This window comes from Xenopus laevis, chromosome 5S (genome assembly GCF_017654675.1).
Source record: "Xenopus laevis strain J_2021 chromosome 5S, Xenopus_laevis_v10.1, whole genome shotgun sequence".
Taxonomy (NCBI): Eukaryota; Metazoa; Chordata; class Amphibia; order Anura; family Pipidae; genus Xenopus; species Xenopus laevis.
In genome coordinates, this window is record NC_054380.1 from 87,991,196 (window position 1) to 88,010,175 (window position 18,980).

Below are 18,980 nucleotides of genomic sequence, written 5' to 3' on the forward strand. Positions count from 1 at the left end.
TCGATTTTAATCCATCGATCGAGCGATTTTCCTTCGATCAAAAAAAGCAAGGAAAACTTATGGAGACTTTCCCCATAGGCTAACATTGGTGCTCGGTAGGTTTTAGGTGGCGAAGTAGGGGGTCGAAGTTTTTTTTAAAGAGACAGTACTTCGACTATCGAATGGTCGAATAGTCTAGCGATTTTTAGTTCGAATCGTACAATTCGAAGTCGTAGTCGAAGGTCGAAGTAGCCAATTCGATGGTCGAAGTAGCCAAAACAAAAACTTTGAAATTCGAAGTATTTTTTATTCTAATCCTTCACTCAAGCTTAGTAAAAGTGCCCCTTGTTGTTTATATAAACTATAGTCCAGTTTCTGAAGCAAACACACCAGTTATACCAATTCAGCTCAAGAGTACATTTTATTTTCATTACTTAAAAACACTTAAATTTGTTGGTGTTACTGTTCCTTTAATAAGGACTTAAGTTTATTTTAATTTTATTTAATTACGCCCAAATGAAACAAAAATGGATCCAAAGCAACCTATGCACGCACTCTTGTTTCCACAAACCAAGTTATGGTTGAAATTCCAGGTTCGTTTAAAGCGCTGCTAGTGTTGGGGTCAAACTGGAAGCGCTAGAACATGCATTTCCGGCGGAACTTGCAGTGTTGTGTCCCTGTTTCCGGGGGAGGAAAGCACAACGGAGACTACCGCAAGGTGTAGTCCAAGTGAAAGCGGCCCGATACCAACAGCAGAGTCTAAAGGTGACAGGGGTCGTAGGGGAGGAAGCACTTGGGTTTGGGGAATGGAGGAGTAGGTCGGTATGTTGTCTCTGCCCTTGTTCCAGTTTCAAGAGCGCCCGTTCTCTGAGCGCAAGGATCTTTTAGTTTGCGTCCAGCCAGCTGCTGTTGAATTATATCCGGCGTGTCTGTACATCTTCATTTGTAGTTGAACTACATATCACAGGTTCTGACAGTCCTATTTTAGCAAAGCTACAGGATACAAAACTGGATATCCCTGTGCTCTAAATATCGCGAGGTCGTGCAGGCATCCCTGAATTAGGTTCCATGCTTTTGGCAACAGCTTAAAAATGATTTATTGTTTATAACTTTTACTAGGACCTCATTAGGAATAGTATGAGAGGGATTGTGTTTCTACGCTGAATTCTTTTCTGTTTACACGGTTAATAAGATTTACTTTCTCTCCTCTCTAAATTACACTTTTGTCTTAGTCAGACTAGCATATATTAGCTAAGACACTCCCTGGTTTAATTGGACTTTCCAAGCTTTGCAGTCCATGGGAAGATTTAGCAGATTATGTTTACATTGGTGCTGTCATTACCTGCTTTAGGGTAAGGCCACACGAGGAGATTCGGGGAGATTTTGTCGCCTGACGACTAATCGCCTCGTCTTCTGAGCGCCAGATTTATACAGTTTATTTGTTTGTCATTTGGAATTTATTGTAGCCATGGATATTTTGCCTATGCCAGGAGAAATATTACTATTTTCAATGGGAAGTAAGTCCTTGTAATTCTAAACAACTTTACAGTATACATTAATGAAACCTTTTCAGTGCCCTTTTTTCTGTAAATGTCAAAGCAACTGGAAGCAGTATTTGTATGTCCATTTCTGTCAACTCTCCTCCAGCCCAGACTACATTTCCCAGGTTGCCATATATGCTTCTTTACAGGTTTGTTAATTAGTTGGCTTCTATTACAATAGTCAGAGCCAGCAGTGCAAAGAATAGCACTGGACAGACCTACTCCATTCAATAGACATTTAATTTACAAATAAGGTACATCCCCCAGTTTATGTTTTTCAGGGGATCACGTTGGTTTCACAATACTATTTTGCAAAAAATGCAGGTAGCTAATCCTATGCCACCCACACCAGAAGGGCACCCTTGCTGCGGCACACTGTCTCATTTGCATGCTTGTGTCCCAGAATGGCCTCTTGCACCAGGAGCTCCCTCCCTCCCTGTGCAGACAGCATAGTGCTTGCTACCTGTTCGGTTTTTTTCTTTTGATTTTTTGTTTTTTTCCAGAATATGCTCTGTAAAGGTCCCCATAGACATGTAGATATATATGTTATTTTTTTTTTTATTGTTTACTAGTACGATTTGTCCATCAACGTAAATGACTGTTTCAAGTGATATCATCCAGTTAAAGCAAAAACCGGAAGAAGATATGACGTATATGTATGTGACATATACATTGTGTTTCAAACGCACGTAAGCTTACACTTCTGGTGGAGAAAATGTTTTTTCCCCACTGGGTGCCCTGTAATGTTTTTCCTATCGACTCCCAAAACTGTAAATGAGTGATTAAAGGGCAATTAGGCCTTGTCTTGACATTGTTGTAGCACAACAGTTATATGCAAAAATAGAGAAAGGCTGGCACAATCCGGACCACACTCCACAGGTTGATGCAGTAAAAAAGTATTTATTAAGCAAAAACCATCACAGTAAAGGGCCATATAATAGTGATATGGTTACTCTCTGATTCCCCTTGCCATTAGCCTTTTGATACCAAAGTAAAGCCCACGCAAACTTAACAGCCCATATTTTCTGGCATGCCCCTTCTACTGCAAGTTGAAAACTTTAAGCACAAGGCAAGAGCCATTTCCCCTGCTCACAAAGAATGCCTTGGTGACTTTTAATATCCTAAACTTACCATAGGGGGTACACTATTCCCTATACATTGGACATCAGATATGCTATCAGATATCAGCAGCCCCTGTTGCTTTTACACCCTGTCCATGTGTTTGCTGATATATATATATATATATATATATATATATATATATATATATATATATATATATATATATAAAAAAATATTTAAATTTTGTTAACTTTTTCCTTTATCATAATGTGCTTCCTTAGCATATTCTCTACTGCACACTGCAGCTGTACACTTATTGCTGTACACTTATTGCTGTACACTTATTGCTGTACACTAAATGTTTAAAACAGTAGAGGTAGATCTGAAACAACTTCATAGACAACTTAATTTAAACAGTAGTGTCATCGCCATCTTATATTTGTAAATGTTAATATGCTGAGAAAAAATATTGTATGTACATAATAACTTATGTCATCATACTCCACTATATATTTATGTAAATCAATGGAGTCACTGGAGTGTAATCCTGATTTATAATAACTTCATATTTTGCATTTTATCTTCCTCACACCATGTAACACTTTTTTGTTTTTTATTTATAGACTTGTAGGAGAACAACTATAGCATGGCAGGAGAACAGAAGCCATCCAGTAGCATTCTGGAGCAGTTTATTTTACTAGCCAAAGGCACAAAAGGTTCAGCTCTTCCAGCTCTTGTAAACCAAGTATTAGAGGCTCCTGGAGTTTATGTATTTGGTGAACTTTTAGATTTACCTCATGTGCAAGAGGTAAGGATGAATGCTACTGTACTTTTCTTTAATAATGTTTTGAACCTTCGGAGAAACTAAGCATTATACTCATTCAATGAAAAGTATAGGTTTGTCTACGTTTTTAAAAATCATAAAATGCTAGGGGTTGGTATTAAAAATAATATTGGTTGCTTGCTTGCTATGGACACTTGCACCAAGGCAAATGTAGTACTTTTTGTTCTATAACCCTATGTATCGATTTCATTTTTTTAATATGCAATAAATCTTTTCATCTATGCAGTTTAATAATCTTGCAGCATGGCACATTAGGTTTTTGCATTGGGGCAGCCCAAACATTGCTCAAACTGCGAGTTTTTAGTAAAGGGCATTAATAGTGATATGGTTACTCTCTGATTCCCCTTGCCATTAGCCCTTTGATATCGAATTAAAGCCCAAGCAAACTTAACAGCCCATATTTTCTGGCATGTCCCTTCTACTGCAAGTTGAAAACTTTAAGCACAAGGCAAGAGCCATTTCCCCTGCTCACGTAGAATTTTTTCAATATATCTATACAACAAACAATGTCATATCAGTACTATGTAATTTGGTAGATTGTTTGACAATAAAATGGTGACAATTACAGCCAGCATATTACAATACAATCTTAAACAAGTCTTAACCGAGTACAAACCAAGTATAAGTGTACAACGGGAATTTCCCAATAGTTAATATTTAGCAATTCCATATGTTGTGTCTTTTAAGTCACTAGATAGTAAATTAGCTATAGTCAGTGTGAATGCTATGGGCACACAGACTGTTGACTCCAGCTATTGTCACCCTTTGAATTTTTGCAAGCTGAGAGAAGTGGATCTGCTCTGTGCCTCTGTCCCATTGATTAGAATCCGATCAGCCTGTGTGCAGTCCTACACAGTGGAGCTGAAGCTGAGGTCAGTATCTGATCTGGCTGATCTGATTCAGATCAATTGAGCAGGGGCACTGAGCAGATCTGCTTCTCTCAGCCTACAAAAATACACAGGCTGACAACTGCCAGATCCAACAGCCTGTGTGTCCATAGCGTTAAGCTTGAACAAGAAAGAAATACATAATTAATCCAACTAATGGATACGTGCAGTTGTCTATATGGGTTTGGTGCAAATTCTATGTCTAGGACAGATTCATTGCTGTTATAATGTAAGAAAGGGCATTGGCAGAGTTCCATTGAACCTGTATCCATGGTTGCCAAACCTACTTGTTAATTTCTCATTAGTGAAAATCCAATCAATCTTGTTTTTAAACATAGCATAGTTAATAGTGGGGATCCCCAGGACTGTGCTTTACTCTAGCAGCTAGAAATATGTGATTTAAGAGTTTACAATTTGTTTTAAAGACCTCTTTGGGCAGTGCTCCCATAAGGGCTTTGTATGGATCTTTTCACAAGTTTAATTATAATTCTGAGAAGATTAAATTATATACTCTCACCCAAAACCTGATTACTCTTGGAAAAGTCCACCATATGTGACCCATAGTTCGTGGGGTTACAACCTCTGAAGCAGCGATTGTTAGATGCATGATCTATTTTTGCTAATTTAACTGGAGTTCTGTACCAACGGAAAAGGACTTTGTAACCAGCCTGTGATAGAACCATGTTGACTGAACTGTGCTTTAGGTTGTCCCACAATTTAAACCTCTTCTTCAGTCAGATTAAATCCTAACTCTTTGTTCCATGCCTTAATATATTTAAGATCCACAATATATGTAAGATATATAATATTACAATAGAGAAATTATATAGCTTTAGGAGGTAGTGCATTATTAATGCACCAACTCTCAAAGTATGGTGAGTAGCTGCCTCTAGATTTCTCTGCTCCCAGCATTTCCTAACCAAATGAAGGCGTTGGGATTATGGTTTTCTTTCAAGTAGATAAGTGGGAAGGGAGCGTGGCAATTAAGCACTACAATCTGAGTTTTTAAAAATCGTGGCAACTAATTTCCTTGTGTCATTGCCCTTAAGCATGTAGCCAAACATCCAGTGATTTACTGCACACTTATGAAATGGGATTCATGCACTGGTTTGTTTATGTTTCTCTCTTTCTCCATTCCCTTTCTCCCAAAAAAGCTTGGTGATGGACCCCATTCTGGTTACTTGAAGCTTCTGAATTTATTTGCTTATGGAACTTATCCTGATTATATTGGTAAGAAAGACCTCCTACTGGATGATATTACTGTTGTGTTATTGCGTGTGGCAGTGAACTTTTTATCTACCAAATTCACAGATTAAGATTATCCACCCAAAGAACAAATTAAAATAGTTTTTGCTCAATTAAATAAAAAGTTATTTTAAGCAGTAGATACTATTGTATGTTGTAATATTGCCTAGAGTTTTTATTAAGAAAAAACAGGTAGCAAAATGCACATTTCACTGGTCTGTTCAGTAAAGTTAGAAGCACCTGAAAAGCCTTTTGTAAATAATTGGCCTAGAGACTTCACTTTATGCCAGACAGAAATCTGTGTTGTGCAAATCCCACAACATTATAATTATGTATTTATCTTTATGCCAAGTGTACAATGAAATTTACACTTTTATACGTATATCCCTCAGTGGTGGTTTGTACACAGCCATTGGATGTTAGTACCTGTAGTAAAATAAAGGTAACATTAGCTAAATTGTTTCCAGCTTGAAATCTAAAATAAGCAGGTTTGCTTTCTCATTCCTTCATCAAATGCAGCATTGATATGTTCCTGTTTACCTCGTCTTCCTAGCCTCAAAGGACAGCCTGCCAGAGCTTTCGGCTGTACAGAAGAACAAGTTAAAACATCTGACCATTGTGAGTCTTGCATCCCGGATGAAGGTAAGTGATGCAATAGTCTTTACCAATATTAAGTGTTTAAGCTTGACTGCCAGGGGTCATTGATCATCCTGCACTGCACACTTTATGTTCTGCACCAGATGAGCACTTCATAGGAAAACTAAAGCTTTAGGGATGTAAATTTTATCATTTGGGTTAAGTCTTGCTTGATTGTTTTGCCTAGCCATCACAAATCAGCCAGTGGATATCATGGTACATGGCAGTACTGATCTACAGTTGCCCCTAGCCTATGAGTCTTCTCGTATATTTTGTACGAACACCACCTTCACAACTGCTCTTGATAAAGTATTAATATAATGCACGAGAGTCATGAATACCCTGTGAACTATATCCTTCTAAACGGTGCTTAATGATATCAGTTCTAATAAGTGATGCATTCATCACATCACATCACTGAAGCTCATGTAATTTGCATATGGAAATTAGGATTTGGGGGTTCGGTATTCGGCCAGATCTTTCGCAAAGGATTCGGGGGTTCGGCCGAATCCAAAATAGTGGATTCGGTGCATCCCTAGTAATAAGCATGGTCTCTATGTACGCTCACTGTGCACTGCTGAAGAAAAAGCATGTTGACTGCACAATTTTTGGAAAAAACACTGAAATTCTGGGAGAATATAGACTTGTCAGATGAGACTGAAATTGTAACTCTTTGGATGTCATTGCACACACCATGTTTGGGGGAGAAATGGCACATTTCAGCAAGAGAATGGTCCCAAACACACAGCCAAGGAAACTCTCAAATGGTTTCAGAGAATGAAGATAAAACTTCTAGAATGGCCCATTCAATCACCCGACTTGAATCCAATTGAAAATCTATGGAAACAACCGAAGATCAGAGTTCATATAAGAGCACCCGGAACCTTCAAAATCCAAAGACAGTTTGTGTGGAAGAATGGTTGAAAATATCACCTGAACGATGCGTGCAACTAGTTTCTCCATACAGGAGGTGTCTTGAAGCAATCATTACCAACAAACGCTTTTCTACTTAGTATTAAATAAATTTCAGTAAGCGTGTTTGATACTTCTTCCTTGTATCATTCCACTTTACTACACATAACAAGTTCTTGTTGGGGATTACTTGGGTTGTTACCGACATCTGCAGTAAATTTCAAGTCAAGTAGTATAGCTTTCAAGAAATACACCACTACAGTTATAGCAGACAAGATAATCCAGTATTAACAGAAAATGCTCACTATAGCATGGGCTAGTTGTAATAACGGATATCCTACCCAATACAAATAGCAAGTTATTTTTTTTTTATTGCTTCCAGAGAGCAATGATTCTGCCTAAGAATTAACTATGCAAATACCCCCTCAACAACAGTGATGGTTGACATTCTTCTCACACTACAGCTGACTTTTCCCCATTGATTTAATGACATATGATGAGCATAAGAGTGAGGAAAATAGTTTATTATATGGAAGCTTTTACCACTTAAGCTGCACAGGTCACGTGTCCCTCCAGCAAAATGTCCCCAGTCTGCAGACATACTCTTTAGATATACTATACTTTAAAAAAATATATGCTCTACCTGGCCCATTACATAGAAAATTGTGGTCAGCAGTTCATGTAGTGTTGTAATTGGCTCTATCTTTTCGTGAAAAGGATGCTAGTTATTTCATGTGAAACAGAAGAAACCAATCAAGTATACTTATCAAAAATGGTCTTAAAATAGTCTAATATTTAATTTGTATAAAATACTCGCCAGTTTTTTAACACCAAACTATGGGATCTTTGTTCATCTGTTTTAAAATGAAGTGGAATGGAAAAAGAAATGAAACCTTAAACTTTGACTGGAGAGGACGTGACATTACATGATGTTTGTGTGGACACTGCATCTATTTTCCTTTGTTCTGTTAGGAAGGATTCAGCTGATGGCATTTATAACTTTTTCCATTTTTTCTGTCAGCTAAGTTCTTTTCCACTTTATGACCTTCACCAGACTAGTAAATCTGGCCCAGTAACTAAGCTGGGGAGGTAAGGGAGAGAGTGCAGGGAAGCACAAAACACTCTAAACTAATTAGCTCTGTTTTTAAGTAGGGATTGCGCAGCAGGCTCCAATGGTGGTCATGGTGCTATGTTGCTTTGCCCTAGAGGCATACAATAGTCTAAGCATTTCCGAATGTGCTGTGTTTGTGTGTTCCAGCTCTGTGATGCTGATTGTCCTATTCAGATTTCAGAAGGAGATTTTATAAAGAACTTGTTTGTTTGAACTGTTGCTTTTTTGCATACATTTAGACAGTAGCATATACTTCTTCCATGTAAATAGAATTAGCAATTTAAAGGGTTGGTATCTATAATAATATGTCGGCAATACAAGGAAATTAAAATGCACAAATGCATTAAACACACTGTGGCATTTTACAAAAACAGTGTAAATGGCACAGAGAAAAGAACTCCTCTTTAGTATTCTGAAATCATATACCGTACCTATACTTTATTTGTATTATTTTTATGCAAGATTTTGGATTTTTTTTCTGGATTAAAATTAAATATATATGTTTATAAATATGCACCATTTTTCACTTCTGTCTCGAAAAAAAGTAAATGCTTGTTTACCCTTTGATGTCTGTACCAATTAAACATCTGCCAATAGCTTACACTTACCTTATTAATTGCGTTCATGAAACCACATATTTGAGAACATAAGCTTGCATATTGTGCCCCCCTTTCAAAGATTTTGTTATGACCCTTTTATTCTTTGTCTTCTATTCTTTAGTGCATTCCTTACTCCGTTCTCCTGAAAGATCTGGAAATGAGAAATCTCAGGGAGCTGGAGGATCTTATTATAGAAGCTATTTATACGGACATTATTCAGGGCAAACTGGACCAGCGCAATCAAGTGTTGGAGGTAGATTTCTGCATTGGGCGGGACATTCCCAAAAAGGACATCAGTAGCATTGTGAAAACACTTCAAGAATGGTAAGCTCTTATTACAGATTCTATATAAATGTCTAATATAATATATATTTTTTCCCTTTAGTCAAGGTAGCCATACATTGGCAGATGTTATCTTATGATTCAATTTGATTGAGGCCAAAGTTGGCCCAGTTAAGATCTTCTTTTTAGTTGTTGTTTGAGCCTGGAGGAATTCATATGCCCACGTCCAACCTACCCATCTATGACTTTCCTAGAGGGCAAAGGACAGGCTCAAGCATATAAATGTTAGGTCCAGAGCAGTTTACTGGAAGCCAGCTGGGGTGGTCCTGTGTACAATTGGGTCTTCCACCTGCCTGCTACCAGTAAAAAGGTGAGTGTCAGCCCAAACCGTGGGTTCCATAGGTTGCATTTGCCTGTGCACTACTAGTTCACAATGGTTGTTTTTCAGACCAAATATAATATATTTATATAATAACATTTTCAGACCAAATATTTTACTTTTTTTTTTTTTTTTGGCTGGGTTTCAAATTCTCAGATCAACCTGTTTTTGCCCACCACCTAGGTAGGCAATTGAAACATTTATATTTCTTAAATTTTTTTTCACACTTTGCTGCTAAAAAGGGGGGAGTGCTAGGTTAGGGTTTCTGAATGTTATTTTCACCAATGCCACTGATGTTCATATTGATTTCTTAAAGGGATTCTGTCGTGATTTTTATGATGTAGTTTTTATTTCTAAATTATACTATTTACACTGCAAATAATTCACTCTACAATATAAAATTTCATTCCTGAACCAGCAAGTGTATTTTTTTTTTTTAGTTGTAATATTGGTGTGTAGGCAGCCATCTCGGGTCATTTTCCCTGGTCATGTGCTTTCAGGAAGAACCAGCACTTTAGGATGGAACTGCTTTCTGGCAGGCTGTTGTTTTTACTACTCAATGTAACTGAATGTGTGGCAGTGGGACCTGGATTTTACTATTGAGTGCTGTGCTTAGATCTACCAGGCAGGTTTTATCTTGTGTTAGGGAGCTGCCATCCGATTACCTTCCCATTGTTCTGTTGTTAGGCTGCTGGGGGGGGGTGATATCACTCCAACTTGCAGTGACTGAAGTTTATCAGAGCACAAGTCACATGACTGGAGCAGCTGGGAAACTGACAATGTCTAGCCCCATGTCAGATTTCAAAATTAAATATAAAAAATCCGCTTGCTCTTTTGAGAAACTGATATCAGTGCAGAAGTCTGCTGGAGCAGCAATATTAACTGATGTGTTTTGGAAAAAAAAAATGACATGACAGTATCCCTTTAAATTAGGCTTAGAGGAGTCTACAAATAGTACTTATAAAACATTTTGCAAACATGCAATCAGAACAATTGTATTGGGAATGCCTTGTTTAATCCTAAAAACAACAAGGACAACCTTTTTGGCTTCACCATTCTAGTACAAAAAAAAAACAGGAGACATTTAGGCACTTAGGCCTTATAAGAAATGTAAGCAAGACTTCACATAAATCTGCCTATATCGTCTGAGAAACACTTATTTACTTTATTGATATTTATTGATTTGTAAGAATGACCCCTCACACCTAAGTATCAAACACGTTTTTCATTTAGAGACTGTTCTACAAGTCCAGGCCTGAGTACCTTCTCTTCTGTAAATTATTACTCACGCATAGTCACCGATTTACGAAAAAGAATATACAAGTAATTTTATGGCAAGATTACAGAGAAATCCAATTTCAGTTGGCCAGGGGTAAGCTTCAGACTACATGACGTCTGGGAGTCCGAGACAAACCAAAGCTGTAGTTTAGGAACAGGCTGTTGCTGTGTTTGAAACCAGAGGTCTGCAAGTGTTTTAAGATAAACGCTTGAATTTAAAACATATGTGAGTCGGAACTAACCTCTTGTGTGGACTTATGATGTCATTTATGGTTTGATATAGTGCTGGTTTTGAAGTACTGTATTTATTTGTATTCTTTTAATTATTTGGTGTAGCAATTATAGAGGTACGGGATTCCTTATCTGGAAATTATTTTTTCTTTAACAATAAATCAGTAACTTGTACTTAAGGGTAAGTGAACTGCATAAATCCATATTGGTGGCAAAACATTTTTTTTCATATAATGATTTAGGGTCAGATTTATTAAGGTTCGAATTTGAAAGTCGAATTTTCGAGTTGGAGTTTTGGTCAAAACTCACAAATTGAAGTTGGGAATAATAAAACTCGAATTTGAATTCATCATACCTTGACCCTGGGAACAATTCGAATTTGACTATTAGCCACCTAAAACCTGCCGAGTGCATGTAGAAGTCAATGGCAGAGGTGTAGTGACGCATTTCAACCACCCATTTGCCTTCCTGACATTCGAGTTTTTTTTGGAGAAAAAAATTTGAGTTTAGTTCGATTTGAGTTTTAGACATTCAATTTTTTTCTTAAATAACTTCCCACTTCAGTTCTGATGTAAGGAGATGTAAAGTGTTGTGATCAAGAAAAAAACCCTTATTTGGAAAGCCTCAGTTCCCACGCATTCTACTTGACCGATCCCATACCAGTGTACTGTACAAGGTTCTCATATCTGCACTAGCCACTAGGTTGCCGGCATTCTCCCTTTTGTTTGCTGTTCTTGGATGTTTTTTTTTTTTTATTGTGATCTTGCCTCTTTCCTTTGATTTGAAATTATAATTTTCGCTCATCTTTATAAATCCTACTGTGGTTACTGAGCACAAATTAAAGCCTTATGGACATTGCAAATGTTTTTTTTTTAGCTAATGCACAATTGGCATCACCAGGACGATGGCATATTGTTGAAATCCAGGTTTTGGGGGATATTTTTCAGCTACAGCAGCTTAAAATATGAACCGGACTCTACACAGAGTGTCAGAAGATAGGTTGCTCCCATGGGAAATAAAAGTAGCAACCAAGCTTCCATTCCTCAGTGAGACACATCACTTCTGTTTTGTTAGAAGATTAAGTCCAAGGTGTCAGTATGGCTTAAAGTATACTTCATTACATCACAGAGCCAGAGTTTAGGTTTCACCCTCATAATTTTGTGCAAACAAATCCATGTTTGTTGCTGTCCCAGAGCAGCTTCTGTAAAGTAAGAAACCTAGAAGATTTGATCTTTGGTCAATGTAGGCTTCAAAAGAAAAATGTGTCTATGTTCAGATTTCTTAGAATGAGAAGCGCTAGGATCCAGTAATCCAGAGAGGATAAAGTGAGTACATGTATACATGATTTAGTGGGCATAAATTCTTACACGTGATGATAGACCTGGTTTCAGCAAGAGATTCTGTTATTACAACATTTCTTCTTTAGAATATTACCATCACTGGACTGAAATGGAAAGGAAGCATAAAATACCATAATAAACTTTAATTGAGTTTGAAAATGTTCTCACCTCTCTTGAACCTTGTGGTTTTGAGTCTCTAAATCTACAGTTGGCCCTGTCCGCAACTTGCCTTGAAGTAATCTCCTCAGTAACTCTTACCCTCTAGCCTGCATATGATATCAAAAGCCTCGCAGACTAAATCTTTCAGTGGCTGCCGTGAGCACTTAGTATTGAGGGAGCCGAGTGGGAATTCCAGAAGTAGGAAGGAAGCGAAGCTCATCAGACATTCGCTTCCATAAATAATTCTCTTATTAATCCTTATACAAATAAGGTGAGGCTTTGTACACCATTAATCCACTCCTCATATGAAATGTCCTTATATTTATCTGTAACATTTTTCGCTTTTCTTGGAATACCCTGTTAGCTGATGCGGGAACACTGGATTCTAAAAACATATGCTGAACATGAATCATACACTAGAGTGAGCAGGAAAAAAAATTGAATGAAGCTGCAGGAAACTCTTGTGTGTGTATGTACATATATATGTACAGCAGCAATTCTCTACATCAGAGGTGTTGCTAGCATCCCAAATAACTTGTTTAAAGGAACAGTAACACCAAAGGAATGACAATGTAAGGTACTGTTGCTCTCCACTGGTAAAACTTGGGTGTTTGCTATAGAAACTCTACTATAGTTAAAATAAATAAGCTGCTGTGTAGCCATGGGGGCAGCCATTCAAGTTATACATAGTATATAACAGATACGTCCTGAAGAATCCCATTGAATACTACAGACCTCTGTTACCTGTATATCCTGTGCCTTTTTTTCTTTTTTCAGCTTTGAATGGTTGCCCCCATGGCTACATAGCAGCGTGTTTTTATTTTAACTATAGTAGCGTTTCTAAAGCAAACACACCCTTTTCATTTTTTGGTGTTACTGTTCCTTTAAGCTTCACTGCAGACTTTAGCTGTCTTACTTGCTTGGTCTTTGCAAATGATCCCAAACTGACTCAAAGATGAGACCAGGGCTCTGTGGAGTCTGTACCACCTGTTGCATGATTTCTTGCTTTTGTTTTTTTTAACTGCTCATATTTCTTTATACTATTGGATCATTTAGATGCCTCTCTGATGGTATTTCATAATAGATACAAATCTTTCTATATTTCTCAGCAGTAAGTGTGCCCTCAATTTTCTGCAAACACCTGCCTGCCACAGAAATTATGGTGTTACTTCTGCCATGGTGTAAAATCTGAAGGTTAAACCACTACATCTAAAAGATTTATAGGGATGTAGAGTTGTGTGTGTTGTCTGATGATAAAGGATCAACTTGAATGTTTGGCCTTATGAATAGAACCTGATCTGTGTTTTTGGAGGCTTAGCGAGATCAAAAAATTGTACATGATGATTTTATTCGTACATGTTGTTCATGTTTGAAACCCTATGGTGGGAAAAATCTGTGCCAGCAGCATATATATTACCTTTAATCATCATTATGTTTCAGGTGCGATGGCTGTGAAGCTGTGTTAGTGGGGATTGAACAACAAGTCGTGAGGGCAAATCAATACAAGGAGACTCACAATCGTACACAACAGCAAATAGAAACAGAGGTGAGTATCTGCTGACAGTACTAGGGATGCACCAAATCCACTATTTCAGCCGAATTCCCTGAATCCTTGGTGAAAGATCTGGTTGAATACCAATCTGAATCCTAATTAGCATATGCAAAACAAAAACCATTATAAAACACAGCTTCCCGGATATACTCTGTCTTTCCCAAAAGGTGGAAAGGCGACTGCAAGATCCGATGTGCATTGCTCGACATCTCCTCCTCCTTGCCAGCCTTCTAAACCGGAAGCTAGTTTTGGCAGCGGGCAGTGTAATTTCTTCGGCATAATTTATTTCTGTAAAAGCAGGGGAGAGGTGAAGGAATACACGCACGGATTTAGGAGGGGTCTTCGTTAGTTTATAGATTTGTTGCTCAGTGTGCTGCTGCAGTCTGTCACTCGTCTGCTCTTACAAAAATAAATGACGCCAAAGAAGTTGCACAACCCCCAGCCAAAACTACCTTCCGGTTTATAAGGCTGGAATGGAGGAGATGTTGAGCAACGCACATCGGATCTTGCAGTCGCCTTTTGGGAAAGACGGTACATCCGAAAGCTGTGTTTTATAATGATATTTTTTTTATTAAGCATTAATCATAGTACCATTTCTGAGAGATAGATCTGCAGGTGGAAAAGGGTAGAGTGGATTTTGAACTTGAAAAAAAATTTGTGTTACTGGTCCTTTAAAAGGGGACGCAAATTTAATATAAGCTTCAGTATACTGAAATAAGAAGTTGGGTGTAAGATATTCATTGACAGATCCAATATATCTTATAGGGGGGCTCCCTTTGCCTAGAAGATGTATTAGAGCTCACTCTATTAAAATCACTAGAAATGCTGTCTCTCTACATGCAGAATTTGTTAAAAAAAAAAAAAAAAGGCAGTTATTTTGTTAGATTTGGTTTGTACTGAAATTAGGGATGCACCGAATCCAGGATTCAGTTCGTGGTTCGGCCGAATCCTTCTTCCTGGCCGAACCAAATCCTAATTTGCATATGCAAATTAGGGGTTGGGAGGGAAATTGCGTGACTTTTTGTCACAAAACAAGGAAGTAAAAAATTGTTTCCCCTTCCCACCCCTAATTTGCATATGCAAATTAGGATTTGGATTTGGTTCGGTATTCGGCCAAATTCTTTCACAAAGGATTCGGGGGTTTGGCCGAATCCAAAATAGTGGATTCGGTGCATCCCTAACTGGAATCAGTTATTTGAATGATACATCTGCTATGAAAGGAGCCATCCTATAAGATATATTGAATCTGACTGTCGATGAATATCTGACACCCAACTTCTGCATGAAGACGGAATGAAGAGAAACAGATGCTGAGAGAGGAATAGTGAACATAAACTTAATTTAGTTGATTGTATTCATCTTATTTTAGTAAAATGTCCATTTTTGCGATAGTTCCCCTTTAATGAATTCAAGTTTGTAACAATAAAACACCTACCTTATAATCCGCTTGCTTACTTGTTGCCAGCAGCACAGATGCTAATAACCATATAGCATATTCTATTTCATGCTGGAGAAAGGCTCATTAAAATGACACTAAATAATACTAAACTTAGAGTTGCATATATTATTTCAGTCTGCAGCATGCTAAAACTTTACTTCCAAGTTTACATCCCCCCTTTAGTTTAATGTGATAGCGCATACAGTATGTATAAAGTATTCTTGCACTGTGAACATTTTGTTGCATTAAATACTTTCTTGAATTGCCAGTAGAGGGCACACTGCCTCCATATATACTTCCCTTTGGAATGTTCTTGCTCTTCATTCTACATACATACAGAAAGCAAAACCCAAACAAAATGTTTGGTATCACACCAGGTTCTAATAATTTTTTTCCCGTTCCCTTTTGAGATTATACATTGAGAAGTGAAAATCTAGCAGGCAGCTGAAGCCCCCCCCCCCATTAAATAGATCCCAAATGAACGTGCCTAAATTATAGGCTGCTATATCAGGCCTGAGCTACAGCTGCTTTATGGCACTAAAGATGGCATCCTCAAAGATGTCTCTACCTTCTCTCTATTGTATAACTGCCAGAAAACTCACTAGGCATATTTATTACAATAAGGCATATTTTGAGAGGATGCACCGTGGTCTAGCATATAATGATTATGTGTGGCAGTTAGGTAGGCAAAGGACACTCGTTTATGGAAATACATATTAAGTGCAGTGGTCTTCAGTGTCGCAATGCTTCTGTACTTCATGCCTGGTCCAGCATTACTGTGATTAAAATACTATCATTTCTTTTGGGGGCTCATGAAGTTAAACCAATTTAGCCATTTTGGCTCATATACATAGCAATATATAGTAGGAATATACATTTTAGGAAATTAAGTTGTTTAGTGATATTCTGTGCTTTTCTTGTATCTAAAATCTATTAGGTGACAAATATAAAAAAGACTCTGAAAGCCACAGCTTCCTCATCGGCGCAGGATACTGACCAGCATTTGGCAGAGCGTGAGGGCCCTCCACTTACTGAGCAACGACAGCCCACCAAAAAGATGTCAAAGGTTAAAGGTCTGGTCTCCAGTCGCCACTAATGAAGATGGGTTCAGGGCGGAGGCTCCGGGGGCCTGCACACTCTCCCGGGTTGTTTACAGATTAAACTATGAGTCACCTGTGTATCAGCCTCTTCCACCCTCCATTATTTTTGGAGAATAATAATGCCATGGGCAAGAAAGAACCCATTGCAATAACAATGCTCTGACACTGTTTGGTTGGCAGTTTTTTATCCGAGCAGGACAATTTACCGAGCAGTTTGCATAACCCCTTCCCTGCCGGAGAGGCTTTTTGTGAGAGATGCTGCAATGCACAGCAGGCTCCTCTGCCAGTTAGAGGGTTTATAGGAAAGGCTTCTTTTTGCTGATTTTGGTCTTGTCCTCTTTCTGGAGATTTAAAATGTGCAGTGGGGCAGATTTGTAGATAACGCTCTCCTTTCTTCTTACCAGAATATTTTATTTTGCTCTTTTTTCCAGGTTGAAAGCTTGTCACTAGCCTTTATATAGATTATAATATTTGAAGGTCCCAAAAGGTATTGCAGTAAACCCACAGAAAGTAAATATGGCGACACTATTTTGTAAAGAGAAGTGGGTGATGGGTAGAAGAGAAAGTTGGGGGAACTTCATTTTGTAATGGCACAACTTGGTTCTCATGTTTAAAAAAAGGCTTACAGTCAAGTTGGCAATGTAAAATATCCTGATTAATATTTGGTCATTTGGGGTTTACTGATTGAAACAAAGCAACTGTAGCTGGTGTGGTCCATGCTCATGCCACTTAAAGGAGAAGGAAAGCTAACAGCAGTTTATTGCCAATAGATTTGCCACAATAGTGCAAACTATAAGATTATATTTATTCTGCAGAATGCTTTACCATACCTAAGTAAACAGCTCTAGAAGCTCTCTATTTGTTTAGCATAGTAACAGCCATATTAACTTGATGTGACATCCTGCCTAATTCTCTCCCTGCACACTCATAGCTCTGGGCTCAGATTACAGCAGGGAGGGGAGGAGGGAGGGGGTAAAAGGGAGGGGGAGAGATGCAAATTGAGCATGCTCAAGCCCTAGCCCTGGAGGTTTATGCTGAAAACGGGAAGTCTGATACAGAAGCCCATGTGCACATAATAGCCGGAAAGAAATGTTTCTTTTGAAAGAGGACTCAAAGCAGCATTACTTTGAGGGTTTACTGGTATATTTATATAGACCTGATAAAGCTTACTTAATTTTAGCCTTTCCTTCTCCTTCAAGAGCAGGAAGGAAATGGTGCTAGGGGAAACCTCTAGCTATTCTAAAAGCCCTTTACACTTGCCTTGCGAAAATATTGTGGATTTTACATGCAGGTCTGACTTGTATGGAGCAATCACTGCATTGACCCAGTTATGTCCTCAGTTGGGGAAGTGTGCAGCCTGTCGATGATCTTGTTGCTGTGCGTATAAATCTCCAAATAATTATTAAAAAAAAAAGTATACAATTTTTTTTTGGATTCATTTTCTCTTTGAAGTTGATTATCATCATGGGGGGAAAATTTTTTTGTTTTTTAAAGAATGTATATTCCACAAAATTAGGGAGAACCACACATAGTGAGTGGCCTATGGATATAGGGCATGGGCATGAATAAAAGCTCCACAACATTTTATTTTTTATGGAAAATTACTTGCTTTCTCCTCCATTTCTAGTAGGGATGCAGCGAATCTAGGATTCGGTTTGGGATTCGGCCTTTTTCAGTAGGATTCGTTTGCGGCTGAATCCTTCTGCCCGGCGAACCGAATCCGGATGCAAATTAGGGATGGGGAGGGAAAGCGCATGACTTTTTGGCACAAAACAAGGAATTAAAAAATGTTTTCCCCTTCCCATCCCTAATTAGCAGATGCAAATTAGGATTCGGTTCGGTATTTGGCAGAATCTCGCAAAGGATTCAGGGGTTCAGCCAAATCCAAAATAGTGGATTCGGTGCATCCATAATTTCTAGTCCTTCCATTCTTTCTTTTCTGATCACCCTTTTTCTATAGATCCCATGTTTCTGTTTCCCATATTTTTTCAGCATGCCTTTATCTCTTTTTGGCATGTACAAATCACTTTGTATTTTATTCCTTTTCCCCTGTGCCCATATCTCAGCTATTTTTCCCCACATCTCCTTGCCACACTAAACCCCCCCCCCCTTACTCCTCTTCTCATATGTTTACCTGGGAAGTGATAGTTTGCTCAGTGTGCTGGTCTATAGCAGGGCAGGGGTGGCAAGATTGGTTCCAAACCCTCTATAGCAGGTATTGTTTCTAAAATGTGTCATTTACTGTATGTTTGTCACTACATTTTGAATTCAAATGAATCGCCAGCACACCCATGCCTCTTATAGTGTGAGTCCAGTGCAAAGTGTGGGGAAATGGCACCACCTAAATCTAGAACGGAGAAAGGATACTGACACAGCAGGACTTGTTGCAAGTGGGGATTAACCCT

General features: G+C 38.2%; 1 protein-coding gene across 6 annotated transcripts; it reads left to right on the forward strand.

The window, feature by feature from the left end:
* The first annotated feature begins 638 nt into the window (after positions 1-638).
* Positions 639-17,989, forward strand: cops7b.S (COP9 signalosome subunit 7B S homeolog). Of its 6 annotated transcripts, XM_018264574.2 has the most exons (8): positions 639-744; positions 2,093-2,176; positions 3,206-3,390; positions 5,468-5,543; positions 6,112-6,200; positions 8,938-9,140; positions 13,926-14,031; positions 16,413-17,834. In XM_018264574.2, exons 3-8 carry the CDS (start codon positions 3,229-3,231, stop codon positions 16,569-16,571), a joined length of 795 nt encoding a protein of 264 aa, XP_018120063.1. In that variant the 5' UTR covers positions 639-744; positions 2,093-2,176; positions 3,206-3,228; the 3' UTR covers positions 16,572-17,834.
* The last annotated feature ends 991 nt before the right edge of the window (positions 17,990-18,980 follow it).

Bases quoted from the DNA above. Each gene is read 5' to 3' on its own strand.
- cops7b.S (XM_018264574.2), top strand. From the start codon at position 3,229: ATGGCAGGAGAACAGAAGCCATCCAGTAGCATTCTGGAGCAGTTTATT. The intron at 6,201-8,937 runs GTAAGTGATGCA...TCTATTCTTTAG, and splicing joins GTCTTGCATCCCGGATGAAG to TGCATTCCTTACTCCGTTCT. The intron at 9,141-13,925 runs GTAAGCTCTTAT...ATTATGTTTCAG, and splicing joins GTGAAAACACTTCAAGAATG to GTGCGATGGCTGTGAAGCTG.